Source organism: Suncus etruscus, chromosome 1 (genome assembly GCF_024139225.1).
Source record: "Suncus etruscus isolate mSunEtr1 chromosome 1, mSunEtr1.pri.cur, whole genome shotgun sequence".
Classification (NCBI taxonomy): Eukaryota; Metazoa; Chordata; class Mammalia; order Eulipotyphla; family Soricidae; genus Suncus; species Suncus etruscus.
This window is the reverse complement of record NC_064848.1, coordinates 198,518,421-198,545,387: the sequence shown is the minus strand read 5'-3', so window position 1 is coordinate 198,545,387 and position 26,967 is coordinate 198,518,421. Positions and strand designations below refer to the sequence as shown.

General features: G+C 45.3%; 2 protein-coding genes across 2 annotated transcripts in view; both read left to right on the top strand.

The window, feature by feature from the left end:
* Positions 1–22,167, top strand: part of FAM20A (FAM20A golgi associated secretory pathway pseudokinase) — a 64,107-nt gene extending 41,940 nt beyond the window's left edge. The window contains 10 exon segments of the mRNA XM_049779466.1: positions 7,748–7,932; positions 8,475–8,525; positions 10,867–10,945; positions 15,704–15,796; positions 17,326–17,441; positions 17,885–18,065; positions 18,757–18,866; positions 19,392–19,473; positions 20,363–20,422; positions 21,757–22,167. Of these exon segments, the coding sequence (XP_049635423.1) occupies positions 7,748–7,932; positions 8,475–8,525; positions 10,867–10,945; positions 15,704–15,796; positions 17,326–17,441; positions 17,885–18,065; positions 18,757–18,866; positions 19,392–19,473; positions 20,363–20,422; positions 21,757–22,021 (1,222 nt within the window). The 3' untranslated portion in view covers positions 22,022–22,167.
* On the top strand, positions 6,058–7,518 carry LOC126014094 (histone deacetylase complex subunit SAP25-like). The gene is made up of 2 exons (XM_049777416.1): positions 6,058–6,808; positions 7,505–7,518. The coding sequence occupies exons 1-2, from the start codon at positions 6,115–6,117 to the stop codon at positions 7,516–7,518; spliced, it is 708 nt and encodes a 235-aa protein (XP_049633373.1). The 5' UTR covers positions 6,058–6,114.
* Positions 22,168–26,967: the final 4,800 nt, after the last annotated feature.

Here is a 26,967-nt window from a genome sequence, read left to right as displayed (position 1 = left end):
AATAAAAATGAATGCGAATAACATCAGGAAAAACTGAGGCAGGCCCCAGACCGGGGCAACAACTGGCCTGATCTCTTGATTTTTATAAAATATTAACTTCACATTTGTCACTTAGCATCATTAAACCAGGCATTCCAGTCTTCCCCACCCCAAGCTATAAAACATTGCTCTCTTTAGCTAGAAGCTCAAGGCCTCTTTTCTCAACTGGTTGGAGACCCAATTCTTTTGTTTTTTTTTTTTTGTTTTTTGTTTTTTGTTTTTTGTTTTTTTTTGGGGGGTCACACCCGGCAGTGCTCAGGGGTTATTCCTGGCTCCACGCTCAGAAATTGCTCCTGGCTGGCACGGGGGACCATATGGGACGCTGGGATTCGAACCGATGACCTCCTGCATGAAAGGCAAACGCCTTACCTCCATGCTATCTCTCCAGCCCCCCCAATTCTTAATAACCTTGCCTTGCATAGTCTTGTCTTGCCTTGCCTTGTCTCCTCTGGGCATTTACTTCCCCATAGCTGAGGGTGTGTGGAAGGTGGTTTTTAATAACTGTACTTTTGCTTTTAGCAGCACAAAACAAAGAACATGAGTTGGCTGCCATGTTGCTTCTGGCTTTTGCTCTTGTTGGTACTGCTAATTTTTCAGTTTTATTGAAAGGTAAAAATTGGGGGCCGGGTAGGTGGCGCTGGAGGTAAGGTGTCTGCCTTGCAAGCGCTAGCCAAGGATCAGGACCGCGGTTCGATCCCCCGGCGTCCCATATGGTCCCCCCAAGCCAGGGGCGATTTCTGAGCACATAGCCAGGAGTAACCCCTGAGCGTCAAACGGGTGTGGCCCAAAACCCAAAAAAAAAAAAAAAAGAAAGGTAAAAATTGTGTCTTCTTCTGGTGTGTTGGAGGGATTTGGAGATCACATTCAGTAATGTTCAGGGCTAACTTTTGGTTCTGTGCCCAGGGATCACTCTTGGCAGGGCTCAAGGGACTATATGAGGTGCCAGGATTTGAACCAGGGTCGGGCACATAACAAGGCAAGTGCCATATGATTATTATCTTTTTAAAGTACCTTTCTTACATGAATATATATAGTGAAATGACTGCCATAATCAAGCTAATTAACATAGCTCTCAGCTCACAGATTTACCCTATGGATGTTGAGAACACTCAAGGTCAACACTTGAAATTTCTGATAGGTGATATTGCATTATTAGCTAGAGTGACATTGCTATATGTTAAAGATATTAATATACTATATTAAATAGCATATTCCTCTTGAAAGTGAATTATACAGTATATTCCTTTTGAAACGTTATGCTCTTTGACAGATGTTTTCCATTTTTCTCTCCTGCCAGTCCTTGGCAAGCCACCGTCTGCTTCTCTGACTTTGAGTATTTCAGATTCTAGAGATGAGTAAGATCTTACAATTCTTGTCTTGGTGTGCCTGGCTTATTTCATTAACATAATGGCCTTAGGGTTTATGCATGTTGTTGCAAAGGAGAAATTGCCTTCTTTATTTTTTTTTAGGCTGGCTAATATCACATTGTTTATATACTGTATTTTCTTTATCAGTTCACTCACTGGCCAACATTTGCATTTTTCCCTATCTTGACTCTTCTGAGTAATAATAAAATGAAATGGGAGTATAGACATCTCTTCAAGATACCGGTTTCATTTCCTTTGGATAAATGCTCAATCTACACAAGCACGCTTGCAATTAGAAGCAACATTTTTTAAAAAAAGGAGATGATGTGTCCTGATTGAAATATGAGATTCCTAACTTCTCTTGAAAACCCATAATGAGTGATTTTTCTAAGAAAACGTCAAGTTTCATGAGAGCAAAGTCTTTGTTTTGGGCACAGCATAAACTGAATTCAGGGATATGAATCCATATGTATATGAAAGTCGGAAAATATGAAGTGAGTGAGTAAATAATTGAATAACTGAGTGAATGAATGAGTGATTGAATAAGTTCATGAATGAGTGAGTAAATGAGTAATGAATAAATGAATTGCTGAGTGAATGAGTGATTGATTAAATAAGTAATTAGTGAATGAATAAGTGAGTGAATGAATGAGTAAATGAATAATAAGTGAATGAGCAAATGAATGGAGAAGTTTGAGTGGATGAGTGAGTTAGTGAGTGAATGAGTGAGTGAATAAAGTGTGTGAGTGAATGTGTGAATGAGTGAATTAGTGAGTACTGAGTGAATGAGTTAGTGAGTTGTGGCATAAGCTATGTATTTATTTTGAATAGATAAGTATGCTTCAAATGGAAGTCATTCTCTTTTTAACCTCCTGTGAACAGAATCTGTATTTGCTTTCAGCACTGTGTAACAATTAACTTATTTAAAGACTTACAATGAACTCCAGTGTGTTCTATAGGTCATACGTCTGGGTAGTTAACAATTGGTTCTCTGCCAGAATCTCATAAGATTGAAATTAATGTGTTGACTGCCAACCATGGTTCTCTTCTGAGAACCATGTTTTCTCAAGGGATAACCTTCAAGCTCACCTCAATAATTGGAGAAACTGAGATTCCCATTTTCTGGTTCTCTCAGTCTTCCAAGTCATATAGTGCTACATCCAGCTCTTATAATGCCTTGAATCTTTACCTCTGCTTCTTCCCTGAGCCAGAAAGAAGTCTGCTAGGTTAATCTCCATGACCCAGGTGAATGTGCCAAGCAAGTTTCAGGCAGGAAGTGATGGTATCATGGAGACCAATGTTAGAACTCCACCAACCATGAACTCACATATTTTCTCAGAAATAAGTGTCTTGATTTCCAAAAACAAAATTATTCTTTAGCTATACTGCTATCAGAGGAACATCTCAAGTTTAGCTACAATGATATGAGAAACATCTCAGATGGGGTGGTGATTATCCGAGTCTCCTCTGTATCCTGGGTACTTCATGTTAGAGTATTGCCCTTCACAACAAGTGTCAGAAATAAGAGAGAAATGGATACGCATTACAATATCATAAATAAATTTACACTCATGCCCTGTGACGGACAGAGAAGGGACAGCAAAAACTAACCTGAAATGGGAAGATTAAGATCACTTGACAGTGATCTTCAGACAAAACAACTGCAATATGGTTTCAAAATGCATCACTTAGAAATAAAAGCAAGACTCCTTGAAAAGATATAGAAAGATTTTGACTTACTATGGAAAAGTGATTTCTAATAATGCTGGATTGATCGAGCTACTCTGCAAAGAGTGTTCTCTTTCCTTTGGAGCCGGTCAAGTATTAAAGAAATCAATTACGAGAAAAACAGGAGGTTGAGTTCAATGGTCTTTCAGCTTCCTTCCAAGCCTGAGGTCATTTTCCAACATTCTTGGCTTCCTTTACTTGCTCCTTTGGGCCATATGTTCTGGTTGTATCTGCTCTACCTGGTATATGTGTCCTGGCTCTCACCCGTGATATGAATGTCATAGATTGCAAATCAATCCCACCGAGTCTTTCTCTCCAGTTGGTCATTTTCAGAATCTAGACTGAATAATAGAATATATGAAGTGACAGAATGAACAAAAGGAGAAAGGTTAGCCTGGAAAGACTGATCAGATTACGTGAACAGACAGGTACTGAGTGAATGAGGCTGTTTCACTGGGAATAACCATATGTCAGGAAGAGATAAGAACAAGGGATAAAGAGAAGAAGAAGCAGTAGAAAGTGCCTTCAAACTCACAAAGACAGTGCAGGGTTCAAGACGACATAAACAACACAAAGATTAAGATCATTCATGAAGTCAAGTCACATGGTTAGAAACATAAGAATCTAGACCTGGTTAGATGACCCAACCATCTAAGTGGTGCTTAGAAGTGGTGTTTGAATGTATCTTTTCTTTTGGGGGAGCACACCCAGTGGTGCTTAGGGGTTACTCCTGGCTCTGGTCTCAGAAGTCACTCCTGGCAGGCTCGGGGACCCATATGGAATGCCGTGATCAAACCCTGGTCAGCCATGTGAAAAGCAAATGCCCTACCCTCTGTACTATTGATCCAGTCCCTGATACACTATTCTAAAAAAGAATTAGAAACCTTTTTATCCCTTCTCTTCCCTCTGTTGTTTTTGCGTGTTCTCAACTTTGGGGTGCCCAACACATTGTTACTTGAATCCAAGTTTACATACTTGTGGTGCCAGGGACCACAATGGCAGTTGTAGTGATGGAAGTCGGGGGTCTCATGACTACAAAACAGATGCTCCACCACTAAGACACATCCCCGGACTCCTAGAAACTTTCTTTTATGAAGTCAAAAGAAACTCACTATCCAAAAACCCCAAACATCTTTTTAGGGAGAAATAACATCAATTATTATTATTATTATTTTTGTTTGTTTTGGGGTCACACCCAGCAGCGTTCAGGGGTTATTCTTGGCTCTACACTCAGGAATCGCTCCTGGCAGGCTCAGGGAACCATATGGGATGCCAGAATTCGAATCACTGTCCTTCTGCATGCAAGGCAAATGCCTTACCTCCATGCTATCTCTCCGGCCCCAACCTCAACTATTTTTAAAATGACTCAAGCCAAGCTGTTCAGGGAGGTTTGGCATATTGTGATTCACTGAAGTGTTCTGTGCAGAGATTTTGTGTAAAGGGGAAAAAAAATCTACATTATGATCCTCTGAAGGGTTGTACACACCCCACCACCACCAGATTCATGTGTTGAAATTCTAGATTCCAACAAGAGGATTTTGGAAATGAAGTTCTTAGTAAGGAATTGGGTTTGGATGAGTCATGCAGGCAGGCCTCAGGGATGAGATTCAGTGTTTTGCTAGGAAGAGGAAGAGACCAGATATTCTTCATTCTCTTTATGAGAATGCACAGTGAAAACAAGGCTGTCTTCAAGCCTGGAAGACAACCAAGAACTGAATCTGCCAGTATCAAAGTTTTGGATTTAATAACCTTCAAGATTGAGAAATAAATATCTATTCTGGAAACCTCTCCCTGTCCCCTCTCCCTGGGTTTTACAAATTTGATTCTGTATCTCTGAGTGAAAAGGGAGATGACACACCCACAGAAACATGGCGACCTTTGGGGCTGGAGTGATAGTACAGCAGGAAGGGAGTTTGCCTTATACACAGCCAGTCCAGATTTGATCCCCAGTATTTCATCTGGTTCCCCAAACTTACAATGTGAGTTGTGAGCACAATGTCAGAAGTAAGTCTTGAGCACATCTGAGTATGGCCCAAAAGCCAAAAACTAAAACAAAAAAAATAAAATTTAAATCATGGCGACCTTCTTGGTGTGTCAACTGTTCTTAACTGAGAGCATAGTCTCTTTAGTACTGACTGAGTCTCTGAGGTAATCTCTACCAGAGAGTCTAATTACATCTGTATTAAAAATAGACACAAGAGGCACACAATCCCTTTAAAGCTCACATTCCTTTTTGAAAAACATTGATTGGTCACCTCAGATTATACATCTATAGGTCCCATACTATCTGCAGACAGAACCAAGATGGAAACCTGGGCACTGAACACCAACTGCCAAGGACTCAAGTCCAGTCCCCGGCCCTCTCTCCTGGGGGTTATCTCGTTCTCAATTCAGGCACATCTCTGTATCCCCCTTCAACCAAATAGCAACCCCATCATCCTAATTCAGAAGTCCACCTGGTTCCCACAAACTTCCCCTGATCAATTCCTTGTATTTTTCCTCCAGCACTCAATAGTTAGGGATGTCTCCAACCAATTCTAGATTTATCCATTGGTTTATAGCTGCCTTCTCTTTGGCTCTAATGATCTGCATTCACAGCTTGTCTCCTAAACTAGACCTAATCTCTCACAGACCTGGGACTTTGTGGATTTGACATTTTTCTTTATTACCTTGCCACAGAAATTTCCTGCCAATTTATTCTTCTTTTCCTATGTGACAGATTGTTCTAACTCAACTCTATTGAAAAAAACATTCCCTTTTTCTGTTCATCCTAACCAGTGACCTCCTTGCCTCTTTCTTGACTCCTTAGGTCAAAAAGTAAGGGGGGAAGGGAATAAGATGCAGACATATTCATGGCCAAGACCATTAAAAAAAGTTTAGGAGACAGCGCCCAGACCTGGTTGTTCAGCAGTCCGGGGGAACCCCAGGAACCCCAGTTTCCGATACCCCGCAGAGGGTCTGGCGGGTGAGGCCGGCCAGGATGACCCTGCTTATGCCCTGGGACCCCAAGTACAAAGTGAAGACCAGAGGATCACAGCTGTGGGGGGCCGGGAGCTCTTCTGGGGGCTCCTTTGCCAACCGCACCCTCTGCCATCCCTCCTTCTGGCCCCTGTACCGAGCCGTCCCCTACTGCTCCCTTGGGCCCAAGGAGCCTGGCAGTGAGGCTAAGCAGAGTAGCACTCCCACCGAAGTCCCAGTGTTGGGCAGTGAAGATGTTTTTCTTTCAGACCCTCTGTTGCCCCTGTGCCCTCTGTTGCCCCAGTGCCAGCGCATTCCCCTGCACCTGTCCAAGCCCCCTGAGCAGGTCAAGGGTTCGCTCAAGCTGCTGCTGCCGCCCCCCATCATGGCGTCCTCTGTCATGCCAAGCTGTATCCCAGTCTCCTCATCAACCAGGCTCAGTAGAGCTGAGCTCATCGCCCTCAAAGGCCTCCTGCAGATGAGCCAGGGGGAGCCCAAACCCAGCTCTTCCTCCGGAGCTTCAGACGACCCCCCTAACCGAGTGTCTGACCCACCTGGCCCCATGTTCAACCCTTCTGACCCTGAGTTTGAACCCCTTGACCCCGTGTCTGAACCCTCTAATCCTTTGATTGGACCCTCCAGGCCTGTGTCTGACCCCCTGAGGCCCACTGGGACCGGAGTTCTCACAGCACTGGCCCCTCACTACCCCCCACCCTGTAGCCACTCAGGGCAGAAGAATTGGATCCTCCATTTCCCCTCGACAAGTTGTTTCTGTGAAAAATTAAAACTGTTGGTTTGCAAAAAAAAAAAAAAAAGTTGAGGAACACTTTCTAGAATTCAGGTTGTAGGAGGTTCCCAAACATTACTATTATGGACAGAGGCTATCCCCAAACTGTACCCAGGAGGCTGAGTCATTTCCTGGAGTCCTCAGCCTAGCTGTGTGGATCTGATGGCTCAATTATTTTTTTGATTTTTGGGTCACACCCGGTGATGCTCAAAGGTTACTCTTGGCTATGTGCTTAGAAATTGTTCCTGGCTTGGGGGACCACATGGTATGCCGAGGATCAAACCCAACTCCCTACTGCAGTGTTATTGCTCCAGCCCCTGATAGTTCAATTCTTGAGTTGAGTACGGAGGTATCACTCCACTTCGAAGGTCTTTGGGGACCATAAGGATCACACCTGACAATACTCAGGGACCATGCAGTGATAAGGATCAAACAACTAGGGACCTAGTGCTTGCCCAGCGTGCAACCCAGACCTTTGACCTTTCTCCCCTAACCTTGATTATTACTCTTCACCATCTACCCTTGCCCTTCATGGAGTTTGTCCAACTGTGTAATTAATATGCTTTGCATTTATTATACAATTAATTAGTAGAGTTGCACTCCATCCATCTAGCTTACTCTCTAGATTGGGAACTCTGAGGTCAAGGAAGGACATGTGTCTGTCTCTCTAGCCCCCCCTTTTATACACACACACACACACACACACATACACACACATACACATGATTCTCCAACCACAACACTAAAACCCAAGAAGTAGCTATTCATTGCTCTTGTGAAATGAATGAGTGAACAAAGGTTCCAGAGAAGGTGGGTCTTTGAAATTAAATATACATACATATATATATATATTCGCTGGCTCTTTCAGACGACACAAGATCTATAAAGAGCAGATGAACCTCACTTCCCAGGACCCCCCACTACAGCTCCGACCCGGGGCCAGCTGGCTCCAGTTTCACCTCGGAATCAATCGCCATGGACTGTATCCTCGGTCAAGTCCCGTGGTCAGCCAGCTCCTCCACGACATGAGGCAGTTTCCCACCATCAGTTCTGGTGAGGTTCAGGAGTGCCGGCGGGAGGTCAGGGGCATGCTTCCTTTAGGGGGTGGCAAGTGAACCATTGAAATCCAGGCTTTAAGGTGACCGCCTGAAATGTTGACTCTCAAATGGGAAGCCCAAGCAATGATTATTGTCTCTCTGAAAGCAACCTGGCTTTTCAGATGATGCTCCCCTCATCCTATCCTCCAGGAAAGAAGAAAGAGGGGGCTCTGCCAGTGAGTGGGATCTGATGTAATGACCATTCTCATTCTCTGAGGCCTGGTGTAGTTAGTTAAGCTCTTTGGCCAGGGACCCAGTGGAGGAGTCACTCAGCTCTGTACTATTCCTGGCTGCATTCAGAGCCAGGGGCTGCTGGAGATGAATTTCCAGAGGAGGTCATAGCAGTGGGGTTGGAGGAAGTGGAATGGAGATCACAGCCATCAGGGGGAACACTGGGGCCTCCCCTGTGGAGCATCCCAGTCCACACTTCCTGGGCCTCCCTTGGGCATGTTTGAAGTGAATGTGGCTACTGATCTAACCAGCTCTCCTCTCTTACAGACTACAGTCAGGACGAGAAGGCCCTGCTGGGTGCTTGTGACTGCAGCCAGAGTAAGTCTGCCTCCCACTCCCTGGGGCTCCCCACTGCCATAAAATCCCTGTGAACACCAAAATGTGCCAAGTATCAAAGACCCCCCCCCACCCATGGGGAGCTCCCTGCTGCTCCCTCTGAGCACTGGACTCTTACAATCAGTACCTCCCAAGCACAGAGCCAGAACAGGATCCCCAATTACTCCTTCCTAAAATGGCATCCCTACTCTCAACCACAACTAAAAAGAAAGAGGTACAGGGTCTCTGTTCTCCACTCAGAAATCAGAATCTGGATTTTAACCTCATCCTTCAGGTCGAAGAATGTCCTTTGATATGGCAAGGACAAAGGTCCAGGCATCACTAGTCACACAGGGAACTGGGGAAGTTTTGACCTGGACCCCATTTAAGCCATGGACGAGGCACTGACATTCTTCCTTCTTCCTTCCTTCCTTCCTTCCTTCTTTCTTTCTTTCTTTCTTTCTTTCTTTCTTTCTTTCTTTCTTTCTTTCTTTCTTTCTTTCTTTCTTTCTTTCTTTCTTTCTTTCTTTCTTTCTTTCTTTCTTTCTTTCTTTCTTTCTTTCTTTCTTTCTTTCTTCTTTCTTTTCTTTTTCTTTTCTTTTTCTTTTTCTTTCTTTCTTTCTTTCTTTCTTTCTTCTTTTTTTCTTTCTTTCTTCTTTTTTTTTGGGGGGGGGATGTCATACCCAGCAGTGCTCAGGGGCTACTCCTGCCTCTATGCTCAGAAATCGCCTCCAGCAGGCTCAGGGGCCCATATGGGCTGCTGGGATTTGAACCACTGTCCTTCTGCATGCAAGGCAAACACCCTATCTATCACTGTGCTATCTCTCCGGCCCTCATTTCTTCCTTCCTTCCTTCCTTCCTTCCTTCCTTCCTTCCTTCCTTCCTTCCTTCCTTCCTTCCTTCCTTCCTTCCTTCCTCCTTCCTTCCTTCCTTCCTTCTTCCTTCCTTCCTTCCTTCCTTCCTTCCCTTTCCTTTCTCTTTCTTTACTTTTTCCTTCATTCTTTCTTTCTTTCTTTCTCTTTCTCTTTCATTTTCTTCTTTCTTGTTTTTCTTCTTTCTCTTTCTTTCCTTTCTTTCTTTCAGGAATAGAGGCTTTTCTTTCTGTGTTTTGTTTTAGAGCCACACCCAGGAGTATTCAGGAGCCACTCCTGGCTCTGTACTCAGATATCACTTTTGGCATGCTAGAGGGATGCTGGGGATCAAACCTGGGTCATTTGCATGCAAGACATGTGCCCTTTCCACTGTGCTATTTCTCTGACCCCTTCCCAAGCACTGGCATTCTTTAACTGCATCCACCCAACAATTCCTCCACCAGGGTGGAGCACCTCTGGGAGAAATGAAGCAAAATGAGGTTGTAAAATACCACAAGGCTCCCCCTAACATCAGGGTGAATTCGGGACCCTGAGTCAACAAATACCCACAGTCAAGACCCTGAAGCTTCTAATTCGTCTCTGCTCCATCGACATCCATATACTGAACATACATCAGAAATGCCCACGGATGTTGGCCTGTAGTCAACTTCAAAGACAGATTTGTGTAGGGCCTAGGACTTGGTTTCCCTATAGCTAAATCCTTGCTGCTTTAGTAAACACTAAGGTGAGGAACATTGGCCCACCTGGGTGGTGGAGCTAACAGAACAGGAGAGATCTGTGAGTGTTCGGGACGTTGGGGCACCATCTGGGGATAGGGATAAAACAAAGGCAGCTTCACTGTCTCCTCCCAGCCTGCTAGGCTCTGCCAGGGAAAGTCTCATCCTGCTACCAGCTACTGTGGGCTGGAGGAAGCCATCTGCAGGTCATCTAAGGCCGCCAGAATCACGGGATCTGGTCTTGTGCATGGCAGGACAGAAGCACTCACATGTGTGTCTAGTTGGCTGCCCACAGCCTGTCAACCCATGAGGGATGTCATAAATATCCAAATGGTCCTGGGCAGAAAAAAGTCCCCCACCCCACCCTCAAGCGCCTCCAAGCTAGTGGAATTCAAGGGAGGAGGCCAGTGTTAGAGTCTGTAAGGGAAATGCAAAAAAGTGCAAACACAAAGAGGAAAAGATGAATCTTGTTTGAAAAAATTCTCTTTGGAAACTGCAGTGTCTGTCTAAAAAAAAAAATCTTGCATACTTGGCCCATTTTTCAGCAGAAAAAAAAATACTGTCTAAAGACCCTGAACTCGCCCCCTCATGGCCTGACATGAAGGAATTTTTCCCACAGGCCCTGTAAAGCAATCCCCAGTTTCTGCGATGTTAAAAAAAAAAACAGAGAGATGAGAGAGAAAGAAGAAATGAGCTGGGTTTGTTGAGTGAACAGAGGGGCTGGATCCGTGGCTTAATCCCCTTGTTCCCTGACAGTCGTGAAGCCCAGTGGTGTCCATTTGAAGCTGGTTCTGCGGTTCTCTGACTTTGGGAAGGCCATGTTCAAACCAATGAGGTAGGTGACCACCTTCCTCTTCCCTCCAATACCCAGTGGAAGTCACTTTGGGTTCTGAACCCACACCCAAAAAATAGTCCAAAAATCTTTAACCCATTGAAGATCAGAGAATCTCTTTGGGGCAAACTACTTAAGCCTAGAACTATAAGGGGTGGAGAGAGAAAGAGAATAATGAGAAAGAGGAAGAGCTAGAAATGAGCAGCTACATCATATCCTACATGGCTGTATCTTGGCCATTGGCAAGTCCGTGAGCCAGGGCTATGGCTGTGTCCACTTCAGGAGATGCATGGACTGAGGCCCAGAGAAGCTGACATCCCCTACTGGCAATAATCAATAGAGTCAGGTCCTGAGCCACATGGCTAGATCACAGAATCCACTACCATCACTGCAGTGGTTACACGCTCCCAATGTAGACTGATATTTCCAGCTTAAACTGATCTAGATTGCAAAACTAGATTTAAAAAAAAAGCCATGTTAGTATGGAGTCAGTTACTTTTGAATTCCTCCCCTTCGTAACAGCAAGTACATGCTGTTAAAGCTTTGTCCTGCAGTGACTGGAGAGATTGGTACAGTCAATAAGAACCTTGCCGTGTATGTTATTATGGTGGCTGCCACATGGGTTCATATCCCTGGCACCATATATGGTCCCCTGAGAACTACCATAGGAGTTGCTTCTGAGCATAAGAATAGCCTCAGAGCATGGCAAGATATTGATCAACGCCCCCCAACACACACACATGGACACACACAATGCAACACACCTCACATAAATAACACTTTGCAGTACACAGAGGTGGATTAAATGATACTTACTCTACAGAGAGTAGGGTATAGCTCTAGGTTGCTAATCTACAAACAGTCCTTAGTCTGTGGGTTGGAGACCACTAAAGCAATGATGTTGTTCTTATTGTCACATGGAAGGTATCTTGTGACCAAACCATGTTCTCCAGTACTACCTTCCTGGGGAGTCCACTGGCTGCCTTGATTCCCAAATTCCCACCAATGGAATGATTAAGACCCATAGTTGAGTGGGTGCTGAAGCCAATGGAAGGAGCCCTGAAGAAGCATCTTTTAATTTTTATATATCTTTATTTAAACACCTTGATTACAAATATGATTGTAGTTGGGTTTCAGTCATGTAGAGAATACCCCCCTTCACCGGTGCAACATTTCCACCACCAATGTCCCAAATCTCCCTCCTCTCTACCCCACCCCCACCTGTATTCTAGACAAGCTTTCCACTTCCCTCATTCATTCACATTGTTATGATAGTTTTCAGTGTAGTTATTTCTCTAACTGCACTCACCACTCCTTGTGGTGAGCTTCATGTCATGAGCTGGACCTCCCATCCCTCATCTCTTTGTCTCTGAGGATTATTGCAAAAATGTCTTTTATTTAGAAGCATCTTTTTTTGTGTGTGTGTGGGGGGGGTCACACCTGGCAGCGCTCAGGGGTTACTCCTGGCTCTATGCTCAGAAATCACTCCTGGCAGCCTCGGGAGACCATATGGGCTGCTGGGATTCGAACCACCGACCTTCTGCATGCAAGGTAAATGCACTACCTCCATGCTATCTCTCCAGCCCCAAGAAGAAGCATCTTAATTCAATTCTCTGCATTGCTTTGATGAAAGTAGCCACTCAAGGTGGGGGTGGAGAGTTAGAAATAATTAATCCAGATGGACATAGAGACTATTATGCTGAAATAAGTCAGAGGGAGAGAGATAGATACAGAATAGTCCCACTCATCTATGGGGTTTTTCTTGTTTGTTTGTTGTTTTCTTGGGAGGTTGGGTCACACTCGGCAATGCTCAGGGGTTACTCCTGGCTCTCTGCTCAGAAATCACTCCTGGCAGGCTCAGGGGACTATATGGGATGCCAGGATTCGAATCACCATCCATCTGCATGCAAGGCAAACGCCCTACCGCTATGCTATCTCCCCAGCTCCTCATTTATGGGTTTTAAGGAATTTTAAATGACATTATTATAATAATGCCCAGACACAACAGAGTTGAGGGCTAGGACTGGCTCATTAAATGAAGCTCACCACAAACAGTGGTGAGTGCAGTTAGAGAAATAACTACACTAACAACTATCATGACAATGTTAAGTGAGAGAAGTAGAATGTCTCAAATACAGGAAGAGGGGTGGGGGAGCATGAAGACGAGGGGCATTGGTGATGGGAATATTGCAATGTTGTACTGGTGAAGGAGGTGTTCTTTTTATGACTAAAACCCAACTACAAACATGTTTGGAATCATTGTGCTTAAATAAAAGTATTAAAACAACAACAACAGGGGGCCGGCGAGGTGGCGCTAGAGGTAAGGTGTCTGCCTTGCAAGCGCTAGCCAAGGAAAGGACCACGGTTCGATCCCCCGGCATCCCATATGGTCCCCCCAAGCCAGGGGCAATTTCTGAGCGTATAGCCAGGAGTGACCCCTGAGCATCTAACGGGTGTGGCCCGAAAATCCAAAAAAAAAAAAAAAAACAACAACAACAACAACAAATAATTAATCCCTTATTGAAGAACTTTGAAAAATCCTGATGGCTGGGACTACCACCAAAACCTACCTCCTATATTCCGAAAGTCCCGTGAGACTAGTCTGGGAATTCTACCAATGACCCTATAACCTTGAGAATCATGTCTAACCATCCCCTTGTTTATTCTATGTGAAAAGCCAAAGTCCCAGCTGTTTGACCCATTTAAATATATGACTCACCAGAGAAGTACAGAAAATATACATGACTAGTCTGCTACTAGCCAATGTGTTGATGAAAAATAACCCCTTTATATGAAACAACAGATTTGGAAATAATGCTTTTTCTCCACTATGACCTTTCTTTGCTGATATTCTTCTTGAAAAAAAAAATTTCCCTTCATTGTAGCTATGACTGGGGCCCACATACTTAACTGTGATACTCACAGTGGGGTGCTTCTCCTGCTTTCCAGGCACAAGTTGTTTTGGTTACAGTGGAGCTGTGGGGAGTGAACTCATAGCTGCAAGCTCACAAGGCCGGTGCCTTTGCCACTGAGCCATCGTCTGGGTCTTATCATTTACTAAATTTTTTTGCAATTCTTGACTAACCTAGCCAGAAGTTAAATGCCAGTACAAATAGGGTCGCTTTGACCCTGTGGTGCCAGAGACCACCAAGGTCACACCCAGTGGCACTCAGGAATCTCCAGAGTCATGCCCAGCAGTACTGAAGGGACTGTGTGTTGATGAGGACAGAACCAGGGTTGGCTACATATAAGATCTGAGACTTAACCCCGTACTGTCTCTTTGGCTCCCATTTGTCAAACTTTTTGACATGGATCATCATGGTCCCTATGATTAAGCTTGCAAGTCAGTGTTAAATCAAGATTAAATTCTCTCCTCACTGGGGTTAGCCAGAGTGATACCGCAGTAGGTAGAACATTCACCTTGTACGTGGTCAATTCAAGTTCAAACTCTACTACACCATCTGGTTGGTCCCCTGAGTCCCAGTAAGAGTGATCCTAGAGCCAGGAGTAAGCCCTGAGCACAGCCAGATGTGGCTCAAAACACATTAAAAAAAAAAAAAAAAAAAACTGGGCCCAGAGAGATAGCACAGTGGTGTTTGCCTTGCAAGCAGCCGATCCAGGACCAAAGGTGGTTGGTTCGAATCTTGGTGTCCCATATGGTCCCCCATGCCTGCCAGGAGCTATTTGAGCAGACAGCCAGGAGTAACCCCTGAGCACCACCAGGTGTGGCCCAAAAACCAAAAAAAAAAAAAAAAAACACTAAATTCTAAAATTTTTTTAAAAAAATAACTAAGTCTGTCTCCATCACTGCCAAACTACCCATGACAAGGAGAAGGAACGTGAAGTTCCTGGGATGTGTCGCCATATTGACAGGTCTGTCATGTCTCTCACTGCATCTGAGTCATGTTCTCTGAGCCAAATCCTGTCATGACCCAGGAACATAACCTAGAGATTGAACTCTGGAGGCTGATAGGGAGTGAATGAGTTTCATAACACTCAGTTATGAAATGGCATCATGGACTAGGAAGATGGTTCAAAGAGCCCGGGTTCCATCCCTAGCATCATATGGTCCTCTGAGCATCACTAAGAGTAATTCCTGAGCACTGATTTGGGAAAAGTTACCTGAACATTGCCAAGTGTGACCCAGAAACAAAATCAAACCAATAAAAATTATTATTAAAAATGGCAGGGCGGAAAGAGAAAGAAGAGGAAGGGGGAAGGAAGGACGGAAGGAAGGAAGGAAGGGAGGGAGGGAGGGAGGGAGGGAGGGAGGAAGGAAGGAAGGAAGGAAGGAAGGAAGGAAGGAAGGAAGGAAGGAAGGAAGGAAGGAAGGAAGGAAGGAAGGAAGGAAGGAAGGAAGGAAGGAAGGAAGGAAGGAAGGAAGGAGGGAGGGCACTATTGGGCACAAGTTCTGTTGACAAACCCCCTTTGAGCATCTAGAGTTTTCCCACCCACCCAGGTGCTGCCAACAGTGCCCTCCTGGTTATGTCTTCTAAGGAATAAAAACTGGGTGTTTCCATCTGCCTTCACCGTAGCTGTCTTCAGAGGAGACTAGTGTTGCCCACAGCCCATGTCCTTCATGAAGCCAGGCCCGTCCACTTTGCAGGCTCCTGCTCAGGCAGGACCCAGGCCAGTCCAACTCAATCACTGCACAGTGCCTCAACATGTATCTTCCTTTCTTTCTGGCCATGCTTTGCAGCTCTTCTCTCAGGCTCCCAGATGGGGCCTGAGTCCAGGGCCTGATTCCTTCCATCCTTCTAGACAGCAGCGAGATGAGGAGACGCCTGAGGATTTCTTCTATTTCATCGACTTTCAGAGACACAATGCTGAGATCGCAGCTTTCCACCTGGACAGGTAAGCTTTGCTGGCAGATTCCTGAAAGGAGCACAGGAAAAGGCCTTGTGTGGGATGCCCTGCTCTTTTGTCCTCCCGATTCTTTATCTTCACTTGTACCTTGGAACCCAGAATGTCTCAGCTAGCCCTGAGGATGGAAAAGGCCAGTGAGAAAGGCTGACTTAGAAGGGAACCTAGTATTCCAAGCCTGGTCCTCGACTCTAGTTTTTGAATCTGAAAACATCAGGAAAGCACCCACTGCTGACTGTCCATCTGGAAGATTTCTTCCTCCCCACCTTTTGATTTTTGGGTCCACACCCAGTATTGCTCGTATATCATTGCTGGGTCACATCTGGAGGTGCAGGGGAATCAATCTGGTGCCTTCCACATGTGAAGCTTTAGCTCAGTCTTTTAAGCCAACTGTCTGGCTAGTTCCATGAACTCAACATAAGAAAAATGGGTTTGGGGCCGGTGAGGTGGTGCTAGAGGTAAGGTGTCTGCCTTGCAAGTGCTAGCCAAGGAAGGACCGCGGTTTGATTAGATCCCCCGGGGGTGTCCCATATGGTCCACCTAAGCCAGGAGCAATTTCTGAGTGCTTAGCCAGGAGTAACCCCTGAGCATCAAACGGGTGTGGCCCCCAAAAACAAAAAAGCAAAAAAAGAAAAGTGGGGGTGGGGTGGGCAGAGAGATAGCATGGAGGTAGGGCATTTGCATTGCATGGAGGAGGATGGTTAGAATCCTGGCATCCCATATGGTCCCGAGCACACCAGGAGCGAATTCTGAGCTTAGAGCCAGGAGTAACCCCTAAGCGCTGCCGGTTGTGACCCCCCAAAAAAGAAAAAGTGGGGGGCCAGAGTGATAGTACAAAGAGGAGAATGCTTGCCTCGCATATAGTTGACTCAGGTTTGATTCTTGGCGTTCCATACAATTCCATACAGTCTCCCAAGTTAGTCAAGAGTAATCCCATAGTGCAGAGTAAGAAGTCAGCCCTGAGTACCGCCAGATACTGGAAAAGAAGAAACAAGCAAAGAGAAGACGGAGAGGGAGAAGGGCCTGAAAGAGTTCAATGGGCAAGGCATTTGCCTGGCTTTCGGCCAACCATTCACTCCATGGTGCATCCAATAACCAAAGTATTTCCAGGAGAGATCCTGAACACAGAGCCAAGAGTAAGTCCTGAGCACTGTTGCATGTGACTCCAAAGAACTAAACAGCAAAGGAGAAAACACTAGATCTCTCTCCTGTTGTACAGCCATTGTCCCTCAGGATGTGGTATATATGGTAGGACCAGAGGGCAGCAGCCAGAAGCTTTCAGAAGTGTCCTGGCCTCCCCTAGGCCCTGTACTTGAACTAGACCCCAGGTGGCTGGAACACATAGATGTGTGAAGCTGACTTGAACCCAGGTCTTCAGGCTGAGGAGGTTTGCTCTAGGGCATGTCCAGCCTTCCTGTTAGAGGTTTGCCCTTCAGACACACACACACCATTCATCTTCAACGGGCAAGCCTCCTGGACCCCGACCTCCTCACTTCTGAGCTGAGCTCCCTCTCTTTCAGGATCCTGGATTTCCGGCGGGTACCACCAACAGTGGGGAGACTGGTGAATGTCACCAGAGAGATCTTGGAGGTCACCAAGAATGAAATCCTGCAGAGTGTTTTCTTCGTCTCTCCAGGTAGAGTGCCAGCAGGGCAGCGTTTGGGGCCTAGGATTGCGGGGGACACCTCTCTCCATGAATGTTTTCCTTTCTGGAAGCACCAACAGTGAGATGGATCACAAGGGCTGCCCCCTAGCTCCAGCCTGGCCTACCTGTGCATGTCACAAGATGAACTGGGGCTGGAGTAGGAGTAGGAGAAGAAAAGAGGTGCCTCCCTGGCCTCATCAATGCCACCAAATCGAGGACATTCGAGTCACAGGGACAAGATGGAGTGAGGCTGAGATATCCACCTTCTCTGCACTGAGACATTTCAGAACCTTTTCCTATAGAAAAGAGGGGTGACTTCTCCCTCTCTTTTCCCAACTAGAAGCTCACAACTGCCCTTCACTCCATATGGGGTTCTAGGGAGCTGCGGGATCCTTGAGCCCTTGTCATCATCCTTTCTCCTCCTGATCTTCCAGCCAGCAATATCTGCTTCTTCGCCAAGTGTCCCTACATGTGCAAGACAGAGTACGCTGTGTGTGGCAACCCACACCTACTAGAGGGTTCACTCTCCGCCTTCCTGCCATCCCTCAACCTGGCACCCCGGCTGGCTGTGCCCAACCCCTGGATCCGCTCCTATTCGCTGGCAGGAAAAGAGGAGTGAGTTGTGGCCCCTTACCCACAAAACCTCCATCCTCAAGTCTAGTCCTGTCCCCAACACTTGAACTGTCTGGTTTTTCTAACACCATCCCCTCAAGGTTGCTTCCATTCTTCTTTATCTCAGATGCCCCAAGACCAACTCACTAGGTCTTTTCTATCCCCGGACTTCATTCAGTTATAAAGAACTTAGTGTGTGTCCCTTCTAGGTGTTAGGTCTGCAGAAATGAAACTCAAGAGTGTTTCCTCAAGTAGCCTCCCGGTCCAGTGACTAGCAGTCAGGTTAGGTAATAAGTCACAAAGAGCCCACAGGTAGACACTGAAGTAGGTGGTCTCCAAAAGTAGTGCCAGAGTACGTACCTATTGAGCTCCACTAAATGAACAAATATTTCATCCATGAGTATTCCCAGCCATAGTGGAAGGAAACCACAGCCACCACAAGAGTACCCAACAAAATGGAGGCTCCAGGAAATGAGTTCTGATCTAGACCTTTCTCGAAGGATCCAAAACCTTCTCACAGTATGCCTTTTTGTAGCCTCCTCCTCAAGCTTTACCCAGACTTCTCTCAAGGTGTGCATCAGCCCAGAATAGGGTCCGAGAGAGGCAGGGATGGAGGTGGGGGATAGTGCACCAAGGACCCCCAACACCCTGCCATCTTGGCTCTTCCAGCCCCAGGATTTGTTCTCCCCCTCAGGTGGGAGGTGAACCCGCAGTACTGTGACACTGTTCGGCAGGTGTACCCGTACAACAGCAGTTCCAGGCTGCTGCACATCATCGACATGGCCATCTTCGACTTCCTGATCGGTAGGTCACTGGTCACTGCTGGCCTGAGAATGGACAGCAGATCCCCACAGCCAAGTGGACCCAGAAGACAGACCTGTTTCCCCTTGCTAGAGAGGCCATCTCAACCCTGAGAGGGCACACAACCTGGTCCCACAAGGCACCTCAGACTGGTTTTCTCCCATCATGGAGTCAAGGGGAAGCAGCTCAGACCTAGGGGTGCTGAGGGTCCCTAGGAGGCATTTCTGCCCCAAGAGAAAAGCAGTGCTGTAGGTGATCCTCACACACAGGCTGGAGCTGGAGTCACAGAATGTGTACCCCAATTCTGATGCCACTGGGAACGTCAGCAGTTTCTCCTGAGCCAGATCCCAGCTTGGGACTGGCAGGCTGGCAAAATCTGCAGGCTTGGAATCAGCCTGAGTCAGGAGCTGTTTGTTTATTCAGCTTAATAGGCCCAGGGAAATGGCAACTTGTGGCCCAGGATCAATGATGTTGGCTGCCTCTGTTCCCTGGCCTGCTGGCCCTCAGTCCCGTTTCACCCCTTCTCAGGAAATATGGACCGCCACCACTATGAGATGTTCACCAAATTTGGGGATGATGGGTTCCTTATCCATCTTGATAATGCCAGAGGGTAAGTGTCCCAGCCACAGTCCTGTGCAGCTAATAGGGGAAGGGATGCAGAGAGCAAAGGGGACTTTGCTGTCCCATTCTGTCTCCATTGTGCCCTGACTTATTCCATTGCCTTTCTCGCTTGCTCTCAGCTATATCAGTTGCCATTTGGTTCTCCTTAAGTCTAGAATTGTGAAGAAGATAATAAAGGTTTTTTCATAACTTACCCAATGATTTTTCTTGGAGGCAGAGCCTCAATTCATGCAAATGTTCCTATTATTGGAGGGAAGAAGGAAGGGGTAGATGATTGGACGGGTTAGTGAATGCATGGATGAATTCATGGATGGATGGATTGCATGGATGGGTGCATAGACATATGCATGAATGGGTGGGATGGGTAGATTGGTGGATGAATGATGCATGGCTAGTTGGGATGGATAGATGAGTGGGTGGGATGAATGTATGGATGATGGATAATGTTTTGAGTGGATGGATGAATGCATGGATACCTACATTAATAGGATGGATTCATGGATGGGTGAATGGATGGATGCATGAGTGGGTGGAATGATGAATAGATGCATGGATGGATGGATGCAGAAACAAGGGTAGTTGGGATGAATAGGTGGGTGAATCAATGCCTGGTTGGGTGGACGGATGCATAAGTGGATGGTGTGGAAAGACGGGAAAATGAAGAAATTAGTGGATAACTGGATGAATGGGTAGATGAAATGGCAGGATGAACAATTCTGACATCTTTGAAGTTTTTGACTGGAGGACAGTAAATGGAGACTCAATACCAGAACCCAGGGCATTTTACCCCAACTGTGATTTAAATAGGGTTGAGGTGGTAGGAATGCATTCAGCACGAAGTTGCCACTTGCCATGGTACAAGCCATTTCTTCTCCTAGGTTTGGACGACACTCCCATGACGAACTCTCCATCCTTGCACCACTCACCCAATGCTGCAGGTAAGCTGTGGGTGTGAGCTCAAGATTGTAACAGGTCATCCTGCCTGCAACTGAGCTCTGAAGTCTTCATCAGTGTCCAGTGGGCTAGGAGACAGGACTACTCCAGTATGTTCCAGAAGAAACTCCATCTTCAGCATAGTAAACCTTACAGTTGCTAACTTGAATCTTTCCTTCCTTTATCCACTTTTGCAGAGCCCAAGTCTCTGACATGACTCAGCAGACCTCTGCTTACACTACGAACACAGCCATTCAGAAATATCACTCACCTTTTCAACAAAATCCTTAAGCCACATAAATGCTAGTAGATGCAAAAGACATACTAAAACCTTTGCCTGGCCACCATTTCTCAGAAGAATCTTAGATCTAGACAGCACTAGTGTTCAGTTCTGGTCAGGCTTAACTACTGTCCACCTGCCCAGTTGTGATAACCAGTCAAGTAGAAACAAGATTGGACCCTGCAAAACCATATTCATTTCCAGCTGGAAAATCCAAGCAGGACATGAGTTGTCTTACCAACTTCTTAGGTTGACTTCTCCTTTTGAAGCGAGCGGGTAGGGAAAGGAAGGAGGAGGTAGAGAAGGAAGAGGAAGTGGAGAGGGAAGACGAAAGGGAGGAGGAGGAGGAGAAGAGTTGTGAAGAAATCCAGGCAATTAAGTTGCTTGTAATTCCAAGTACAAATCAGATTCCCTCTTAAATAGAAATCACCATCTGGGCTGCAGTGACAGTTCAGTAGGTAGGGAGCTGTCTTGCACACATCCAACCTGGGTTCAAAACCCAGCACCTCATTATGGTCTTCAAGCACAGTCAAAAGTAATTCCTTTGTGAAGTCAGAAATAACCCATGAGCATCAATAGGTGTGACCCAAAACTAAAAAAGTAAAAAGTAAAATATCATCCTGTCCCTTCTAGCTTTTGAATCTGACAGAGGAGTGTCATAAAGACAAGAAAATAGGCCAGAGGCGTTTAACGGTGCCCCAGCGTCACCACTTCACCAACTAGAAATGTCTTGCTAGCTTTAAATCTTCTGGAAAAATTCTTGGGTGCCACCTGATTTGTCTGCCTGGGCCCTGGCAGAGACCAAGTGTGTGGTTGGGCCTGGCTGGTGCAGGGCATTACTATGCCTAGGATGCCAACATATCTGCTGGCCCATCACAAGGCAAGCAGGCAGATGGGCTGCAAATTTGGGGCTGCCTGGGCAGCTCCCCATTCTCACCTGATTTTCATGAGATGTGCCCAAAAGAGCTGGCGAAGCCTGGGCTGCCAATGCCCTGTACCATTTCAGGCCAAGTAGCTTTCATGGTGCCAATCCACTTCCTAACCACTGTGTCCTTCCAGAATCAAGAAGAAAACGCTGCAACACCTGAAGCTGCTGGCCCAAGAGGATTATAAACTGAGTGACGTGATGCGGGAGTCGCTGCTGCAGGACCCGCTCAGCCCTGTCCTCACCGAGCCCCACCTCCTGGCCCTGGACCGAAGGCTCCAGATCATCCTCAAGACTGTGGAGGGCTGCGTGGAAGACCACGGCGAGCAGTGGGTCCTGGCCGACGGCCCCACAGAACTGTCAACACCTGATTTCGTCCAGGCTGACCCAACAAGCTAAAGGCAGGCTATGGGTACAATGGTGCCCCACCTGCTTCTGCGCAACCACAGCTCCCCAGTTATTGCTGGACATTCTGAGTCCTGAGCTCAGGAAGGAGGTTAAGCCTGGAACTTTCTAGAAGAGAAGCGAGACTCAATGCCTCCTTTTTCTGTTATTCTCGAAGCTCCAGTGGACAGCCTTGGTGCCCCTGTTCCAGAAGTATTGGAATATTCTCCTGGGAACTCACATGGTTGGCTTGGAAAGTCCAGGAGCCCCATGCCTGGGAGTATTAATGGTAACCAATAAAAGGACAGCAAGTGGAAAGTTAACTGACCTTTGATTTTTCTTTTCTCTCTTCAAGGATCCCCAATCCAGAAAAAAACATCTGGCCTTGGTCCTGCAGATGCCAACTCTAAACTCTCAAAGTCTCAAACGAGGTCCCAGCTACCTTCATACTTTCTCCTCAGTCTAGGCCCTAAATCCATCTGCAAAGTCACCCCCACTGACCAGCCCCAACTTCTCAGAATCATTAACGTGACATCAAAGGAACATAGAAATTTAGTTTAATCCCAGCTAATTTTCTTCTGACCCACTGAATCAGATGCTCTAGAGCTTCTAGATGCTTCTAGAGCGAGAGAACTTGAATGAAAAGAATGGGTGTCTTAAAGGCAGGACAATTTGGTAGGGAGCCAGCAGGTGAGGAACCCCACTGGCCACACCTCCTTCCTAGCACAACCAGGGGACCACAACCCCCACTGGCCCCAAGGAGCAGGGAACTGACAGCTAACACTAGGTCCCCTCACTCCCCAGAGCTGCTAGCTAGGGAGAATAGATAAGAAACTCCCTTAAACCTACTTGCCCACATCCCTTCAGTGAGTCTGATTTCCTTCCTCCTCACCCTGCAGCATCTGAAAGGCCTTTATTAAGTCTTTGCTTCTGATTCTAGAATTCCTGACTGGAAAAACAAACAATGAGAATGTAGTCAACCTCTGGCATGATATACAACTGGGTCAATCTGTTTTCGAGACACTCTCTGACAGGAGTGCGGGGGGGAGGGGGGGGCAGTGGAAAAGGGGGCAGAGAAAGGTAGACGTCGGAACATGTCTGTATGCAGTCCACCCTGGCTTGATCCTGGGTAAATGTGACCCCTCCAGTACTGTCACGAGTCACTCCTTGACCATTTGGGTTGAACCCAAATCCCTTACCTCACCAGCTAAAACAGGTGGCTCAAAACCTAGAAGGGGAAAATCTGTTGGCTCTATGAGGGGTGGGAACGAGATTAAGAACTGTGTATGTCGAAAGATCCTGGTTTTCTGTCCAAAGGCAGCACCCAGAGAAACAAGGCTGATCTGACCCACCCTAGCACCCACACTACCAGGACACTGAGCTCTTACCAAATGGGACACACTTTAGACCTGTTACCGAATCAGGACAAGGGTTTCTAACTCTCCCCAGCAGGAGAAAAACCAAGTCTGAGATCAAAAAAACCTACATGCCTTCTTGCCAGCTTCCCCCACCCAAGAGCTCTTTTAACTGTAACACAAAAACCCAACAGGATTTCAGCCAGTTGATGAAGTTTTATTTATGTGCTATATTTATAAATGGGCTCTTCTTTAACAAAGAACCTTAACCCAGAGTTCTGAAGAGACTCTCCAGCAGCTTCGATCAATCACCTTTCGAAGGAGAGATGGCGTAATTACACCTAGGATGGAAAAACAAACATTCAAGCAAAGACAAAGTACACATCAGGCTGGGGCTGCCACACGGCTGTTTCTACAACAGGCTGGCCTACCTGCAACATTTGGATGTCCTTTACAAAACCAAACAAGAGCAGCAAGTTTGACAACAAGAGCACACAGATACCAAATCAAGGACTAATCTGAAACATTCCCATTGTCATCATTGGTCAAGATGGCAGAAATCAAGCCTTCACTCTTAGTAGTCTGAGTAATCCATTTCCCCTTCAACAGATTCATCTGGAGCCATGTGCAACTTTCTTGGTCACTCAAATCCTCAATCTAGGGGTGAGGTAATGATTTGAATGGTGGCACATATACCTAACCCTAAACATAAGGCCTGGGTTTGATTCTTTAGCTCTAAATGCAACACCTCCAGCAACACCAGGTTATCTCCAAAAACCAAACCATCAGGCCTACACTGCCAGGCAGCTGAGAATAGAACCAGGTTTAAAAACAAACAAACAAAAAAAAACATTACTGGCACCAGGGAAATGCTCAAAGGACTAGAAAATAGGTTCTGCTTATGGGAAGTCCCTAACATCAAACTGGGCATTTTGACCCCAAAACCTAAAGCATTCTCATCTTTCTGTAAAAAATTTCAGAATTCTGACAGCCAGCCTGCTCAGATCATTAGTGGGGAGTGGGTAAAAGAAGTTCAGAAGAATTCCATTTAGCCTTCCTCAAAGTCTGGAGGACAATGTAGGCCTGAAGTCTATAAACGAACTGTAGTTGATTCTCCTATTCATGGGTTTTATGATCTCTAAAATCCCTACAAATCTATCAAACACGAAACCATCTGTTCCCAGAGGAAAATCAAGACATTTTATTTGGTTGACTCATTAACATTAATCTCAGGATCAACAATATTCCAACTGGGGTCAGAATGAAGCTATTTACAGTAGCTTATTTTCTCTGCAAGACATATCACAGCTTTCTTGCCCTGAGCATTATTCTATTATGTTCTATTTTCAACTGTGAAGTCATGGACAGAGCAGAAGAATACAAAAAAAACTAAGAAGGTGATACTAAACATCTGATTAAAATGAAAGCCAACACCACCAAAAGGTAGAGTGCCACAACTCACAGGACCCCAAAGAGCATAAGCCATTTCACCTGCTCATCTGGATCCAGGCAACACTGCCTAAGAACTCAGATGTGATTCAGTGAGAAAACTTCAAGTGAGAAAATTTCCCAGAGAAAATTAGCATACACAAGTGATCAGGATCAAGACCAACGAATTCATGAGTAACAAAGACTAAAAAAAAAAAAAAGGACTCCACCTAGTGGTGACTTTAAAAAGTAATAAAGCTAATAAAAAATCTATTTTGTCAGAACTTATAGGTATGTAATCAGAAAGTAACTCATTACTGGTTTTAGGCAGAATCAGGATAAAATCCTAGCTTTGAACTCAGGCAAAGAAACTAATTTTAAGCTTAAAATGTGCATAAGAAAGCCTTATGTAAAAAAAATATTAGGGTAAATAGATTTAATAAGTCATTTGTTTGAGCCCATCTAGAAACACACTGCCAGAGCCTAACAGAACTACACAAAGTGTTCAGTTCTGGTGTCTGGAGCTGAAACAGAAAACTAAAACTATAAAACTAATCAGAGGGGATGGGCAGCTCACGTGTTCTGCAAGCAGGAAGTCCAGATTTGATTGCTGTGGGCCCCCAAACAAAAAGGAAGGAACAAAACCCAACATGGTATGTCAATGTTTAAAGGTTGGTATATAAGTCATTGAAAAAGCCAAGTAGATTCTTGGAGAACCAATATTTTAGAGGGAAGATTAAACTTTGACAGAACTTACATGATCTACAGGCCTTTCTGGAAAATATTCACTCACCATGTTTACTCCAGGATTATTCCAACAGCCCATTCCATCACCACCTCCCCACCAGGCCTGCGTGTGACACATGCTCTCTCTCACTAACTCTCTTTAGGAAATATTACATTTTGACAGTCAGCCCAGGAAAGTTTGCAACTTTAATGGGCTGAGGAAGGGGATTACTGAACCTGGCCAAAGTGTACATCTTATAAAGCAGCACAAATTAAAGACTTTTTTTCCTTAAACTTCCCTGGAAGTAAAGAAATAGCAATATGATGGGGCCAGAGAGACAGTACAGCGGTTAAGGTGTTTGCCTTGCATGCAGAAGGATGGTGGTTCAAGTCCTGGCATCCCATATGGTCCCCCGAGCCTGCTGGGGGCGATTTCTGAGCGTAGAGCCAGGAGTAACCCCTGAGCACTGCCGAGTGTGACCCAAAAACCAAAAAGGAAAAGAAATAACAATATGCTCATGAATTCATTGTAAGCATAATTCTCAAAACTCATTTGCATTATCAGAAATACTTCGTATATATGCAAAGTATTTGAGCATATCTAAATATCTAAGCACAAAATATTAGATTCAAACCATAAAGAATACTAATCCAGAAATGATGGTCCCTTGCTTGAAATCTGAAAAAGTCCAAGGTGAGAGAAGAATTTACATCAATAAAGGAAATCTTGGTCCTTTGATCTGATCTTTTCCATGACTCAGTCAACAGATCTGCTACTTTTCAACTGACCTTTGTGAGAGATATTTGGGTTCATTTATCAACACACTGAGTTGGAAAACACTGAGACAACTCATAGTACCATGATTCACTTTTGATTTTTGTTCTTGCCCACCAGACAAGGAGATGGTGGGGGAGCAGGAGGGAAGAGCAGGGAAGGAAAAAGAGAAGAAACACTGATTCACTTAAGAATTTAAATTCATCTTTCTTTTTTTATTAGTTGACCTACTCATTGAGACAATCTAGAACAAAAATAATAGCACACATTTTAATCGGACTAGGAACCAGGAAACAATAAAAAAATGGTCCTTTGGCCATCTAGACTTCCTAAAGCAATAGATCTCATAAACACACCGAGCCCATAAATGATGATTTCTATGCCCTGGATAGCAAATAAAAAAAAATTATACCAACTGCAATTTCTCACATATACTCAGATTGCACAAAGATAAAGCTTTAAATGTGACCATCTGTATGTAAATTTGGACAGAAAATTTCTTAAGATGAAAAACTACAAAAGGGAGTCAACAGCAAGCCAAATGGTTTAAGAGCAAAACTCACTTAGAAAGCATTGTATGGCCCTAAATATACAAGAACATGATTATATACACATGTAAAATTGTGCAAAGTTATGGCATTCTAAGTAACTCATTTAAGTACAGTTTTGGCATTGAA

Excerpts from the sequence above, each read along its gene's own strand:
- LOC126014094 (XM_049777416.1), top strand. The coding sequence starts at position 6,115 with ATGACCCTGCTTATGCCCTGGGACCCCAAGTACAAAGTGAAGACCAGA.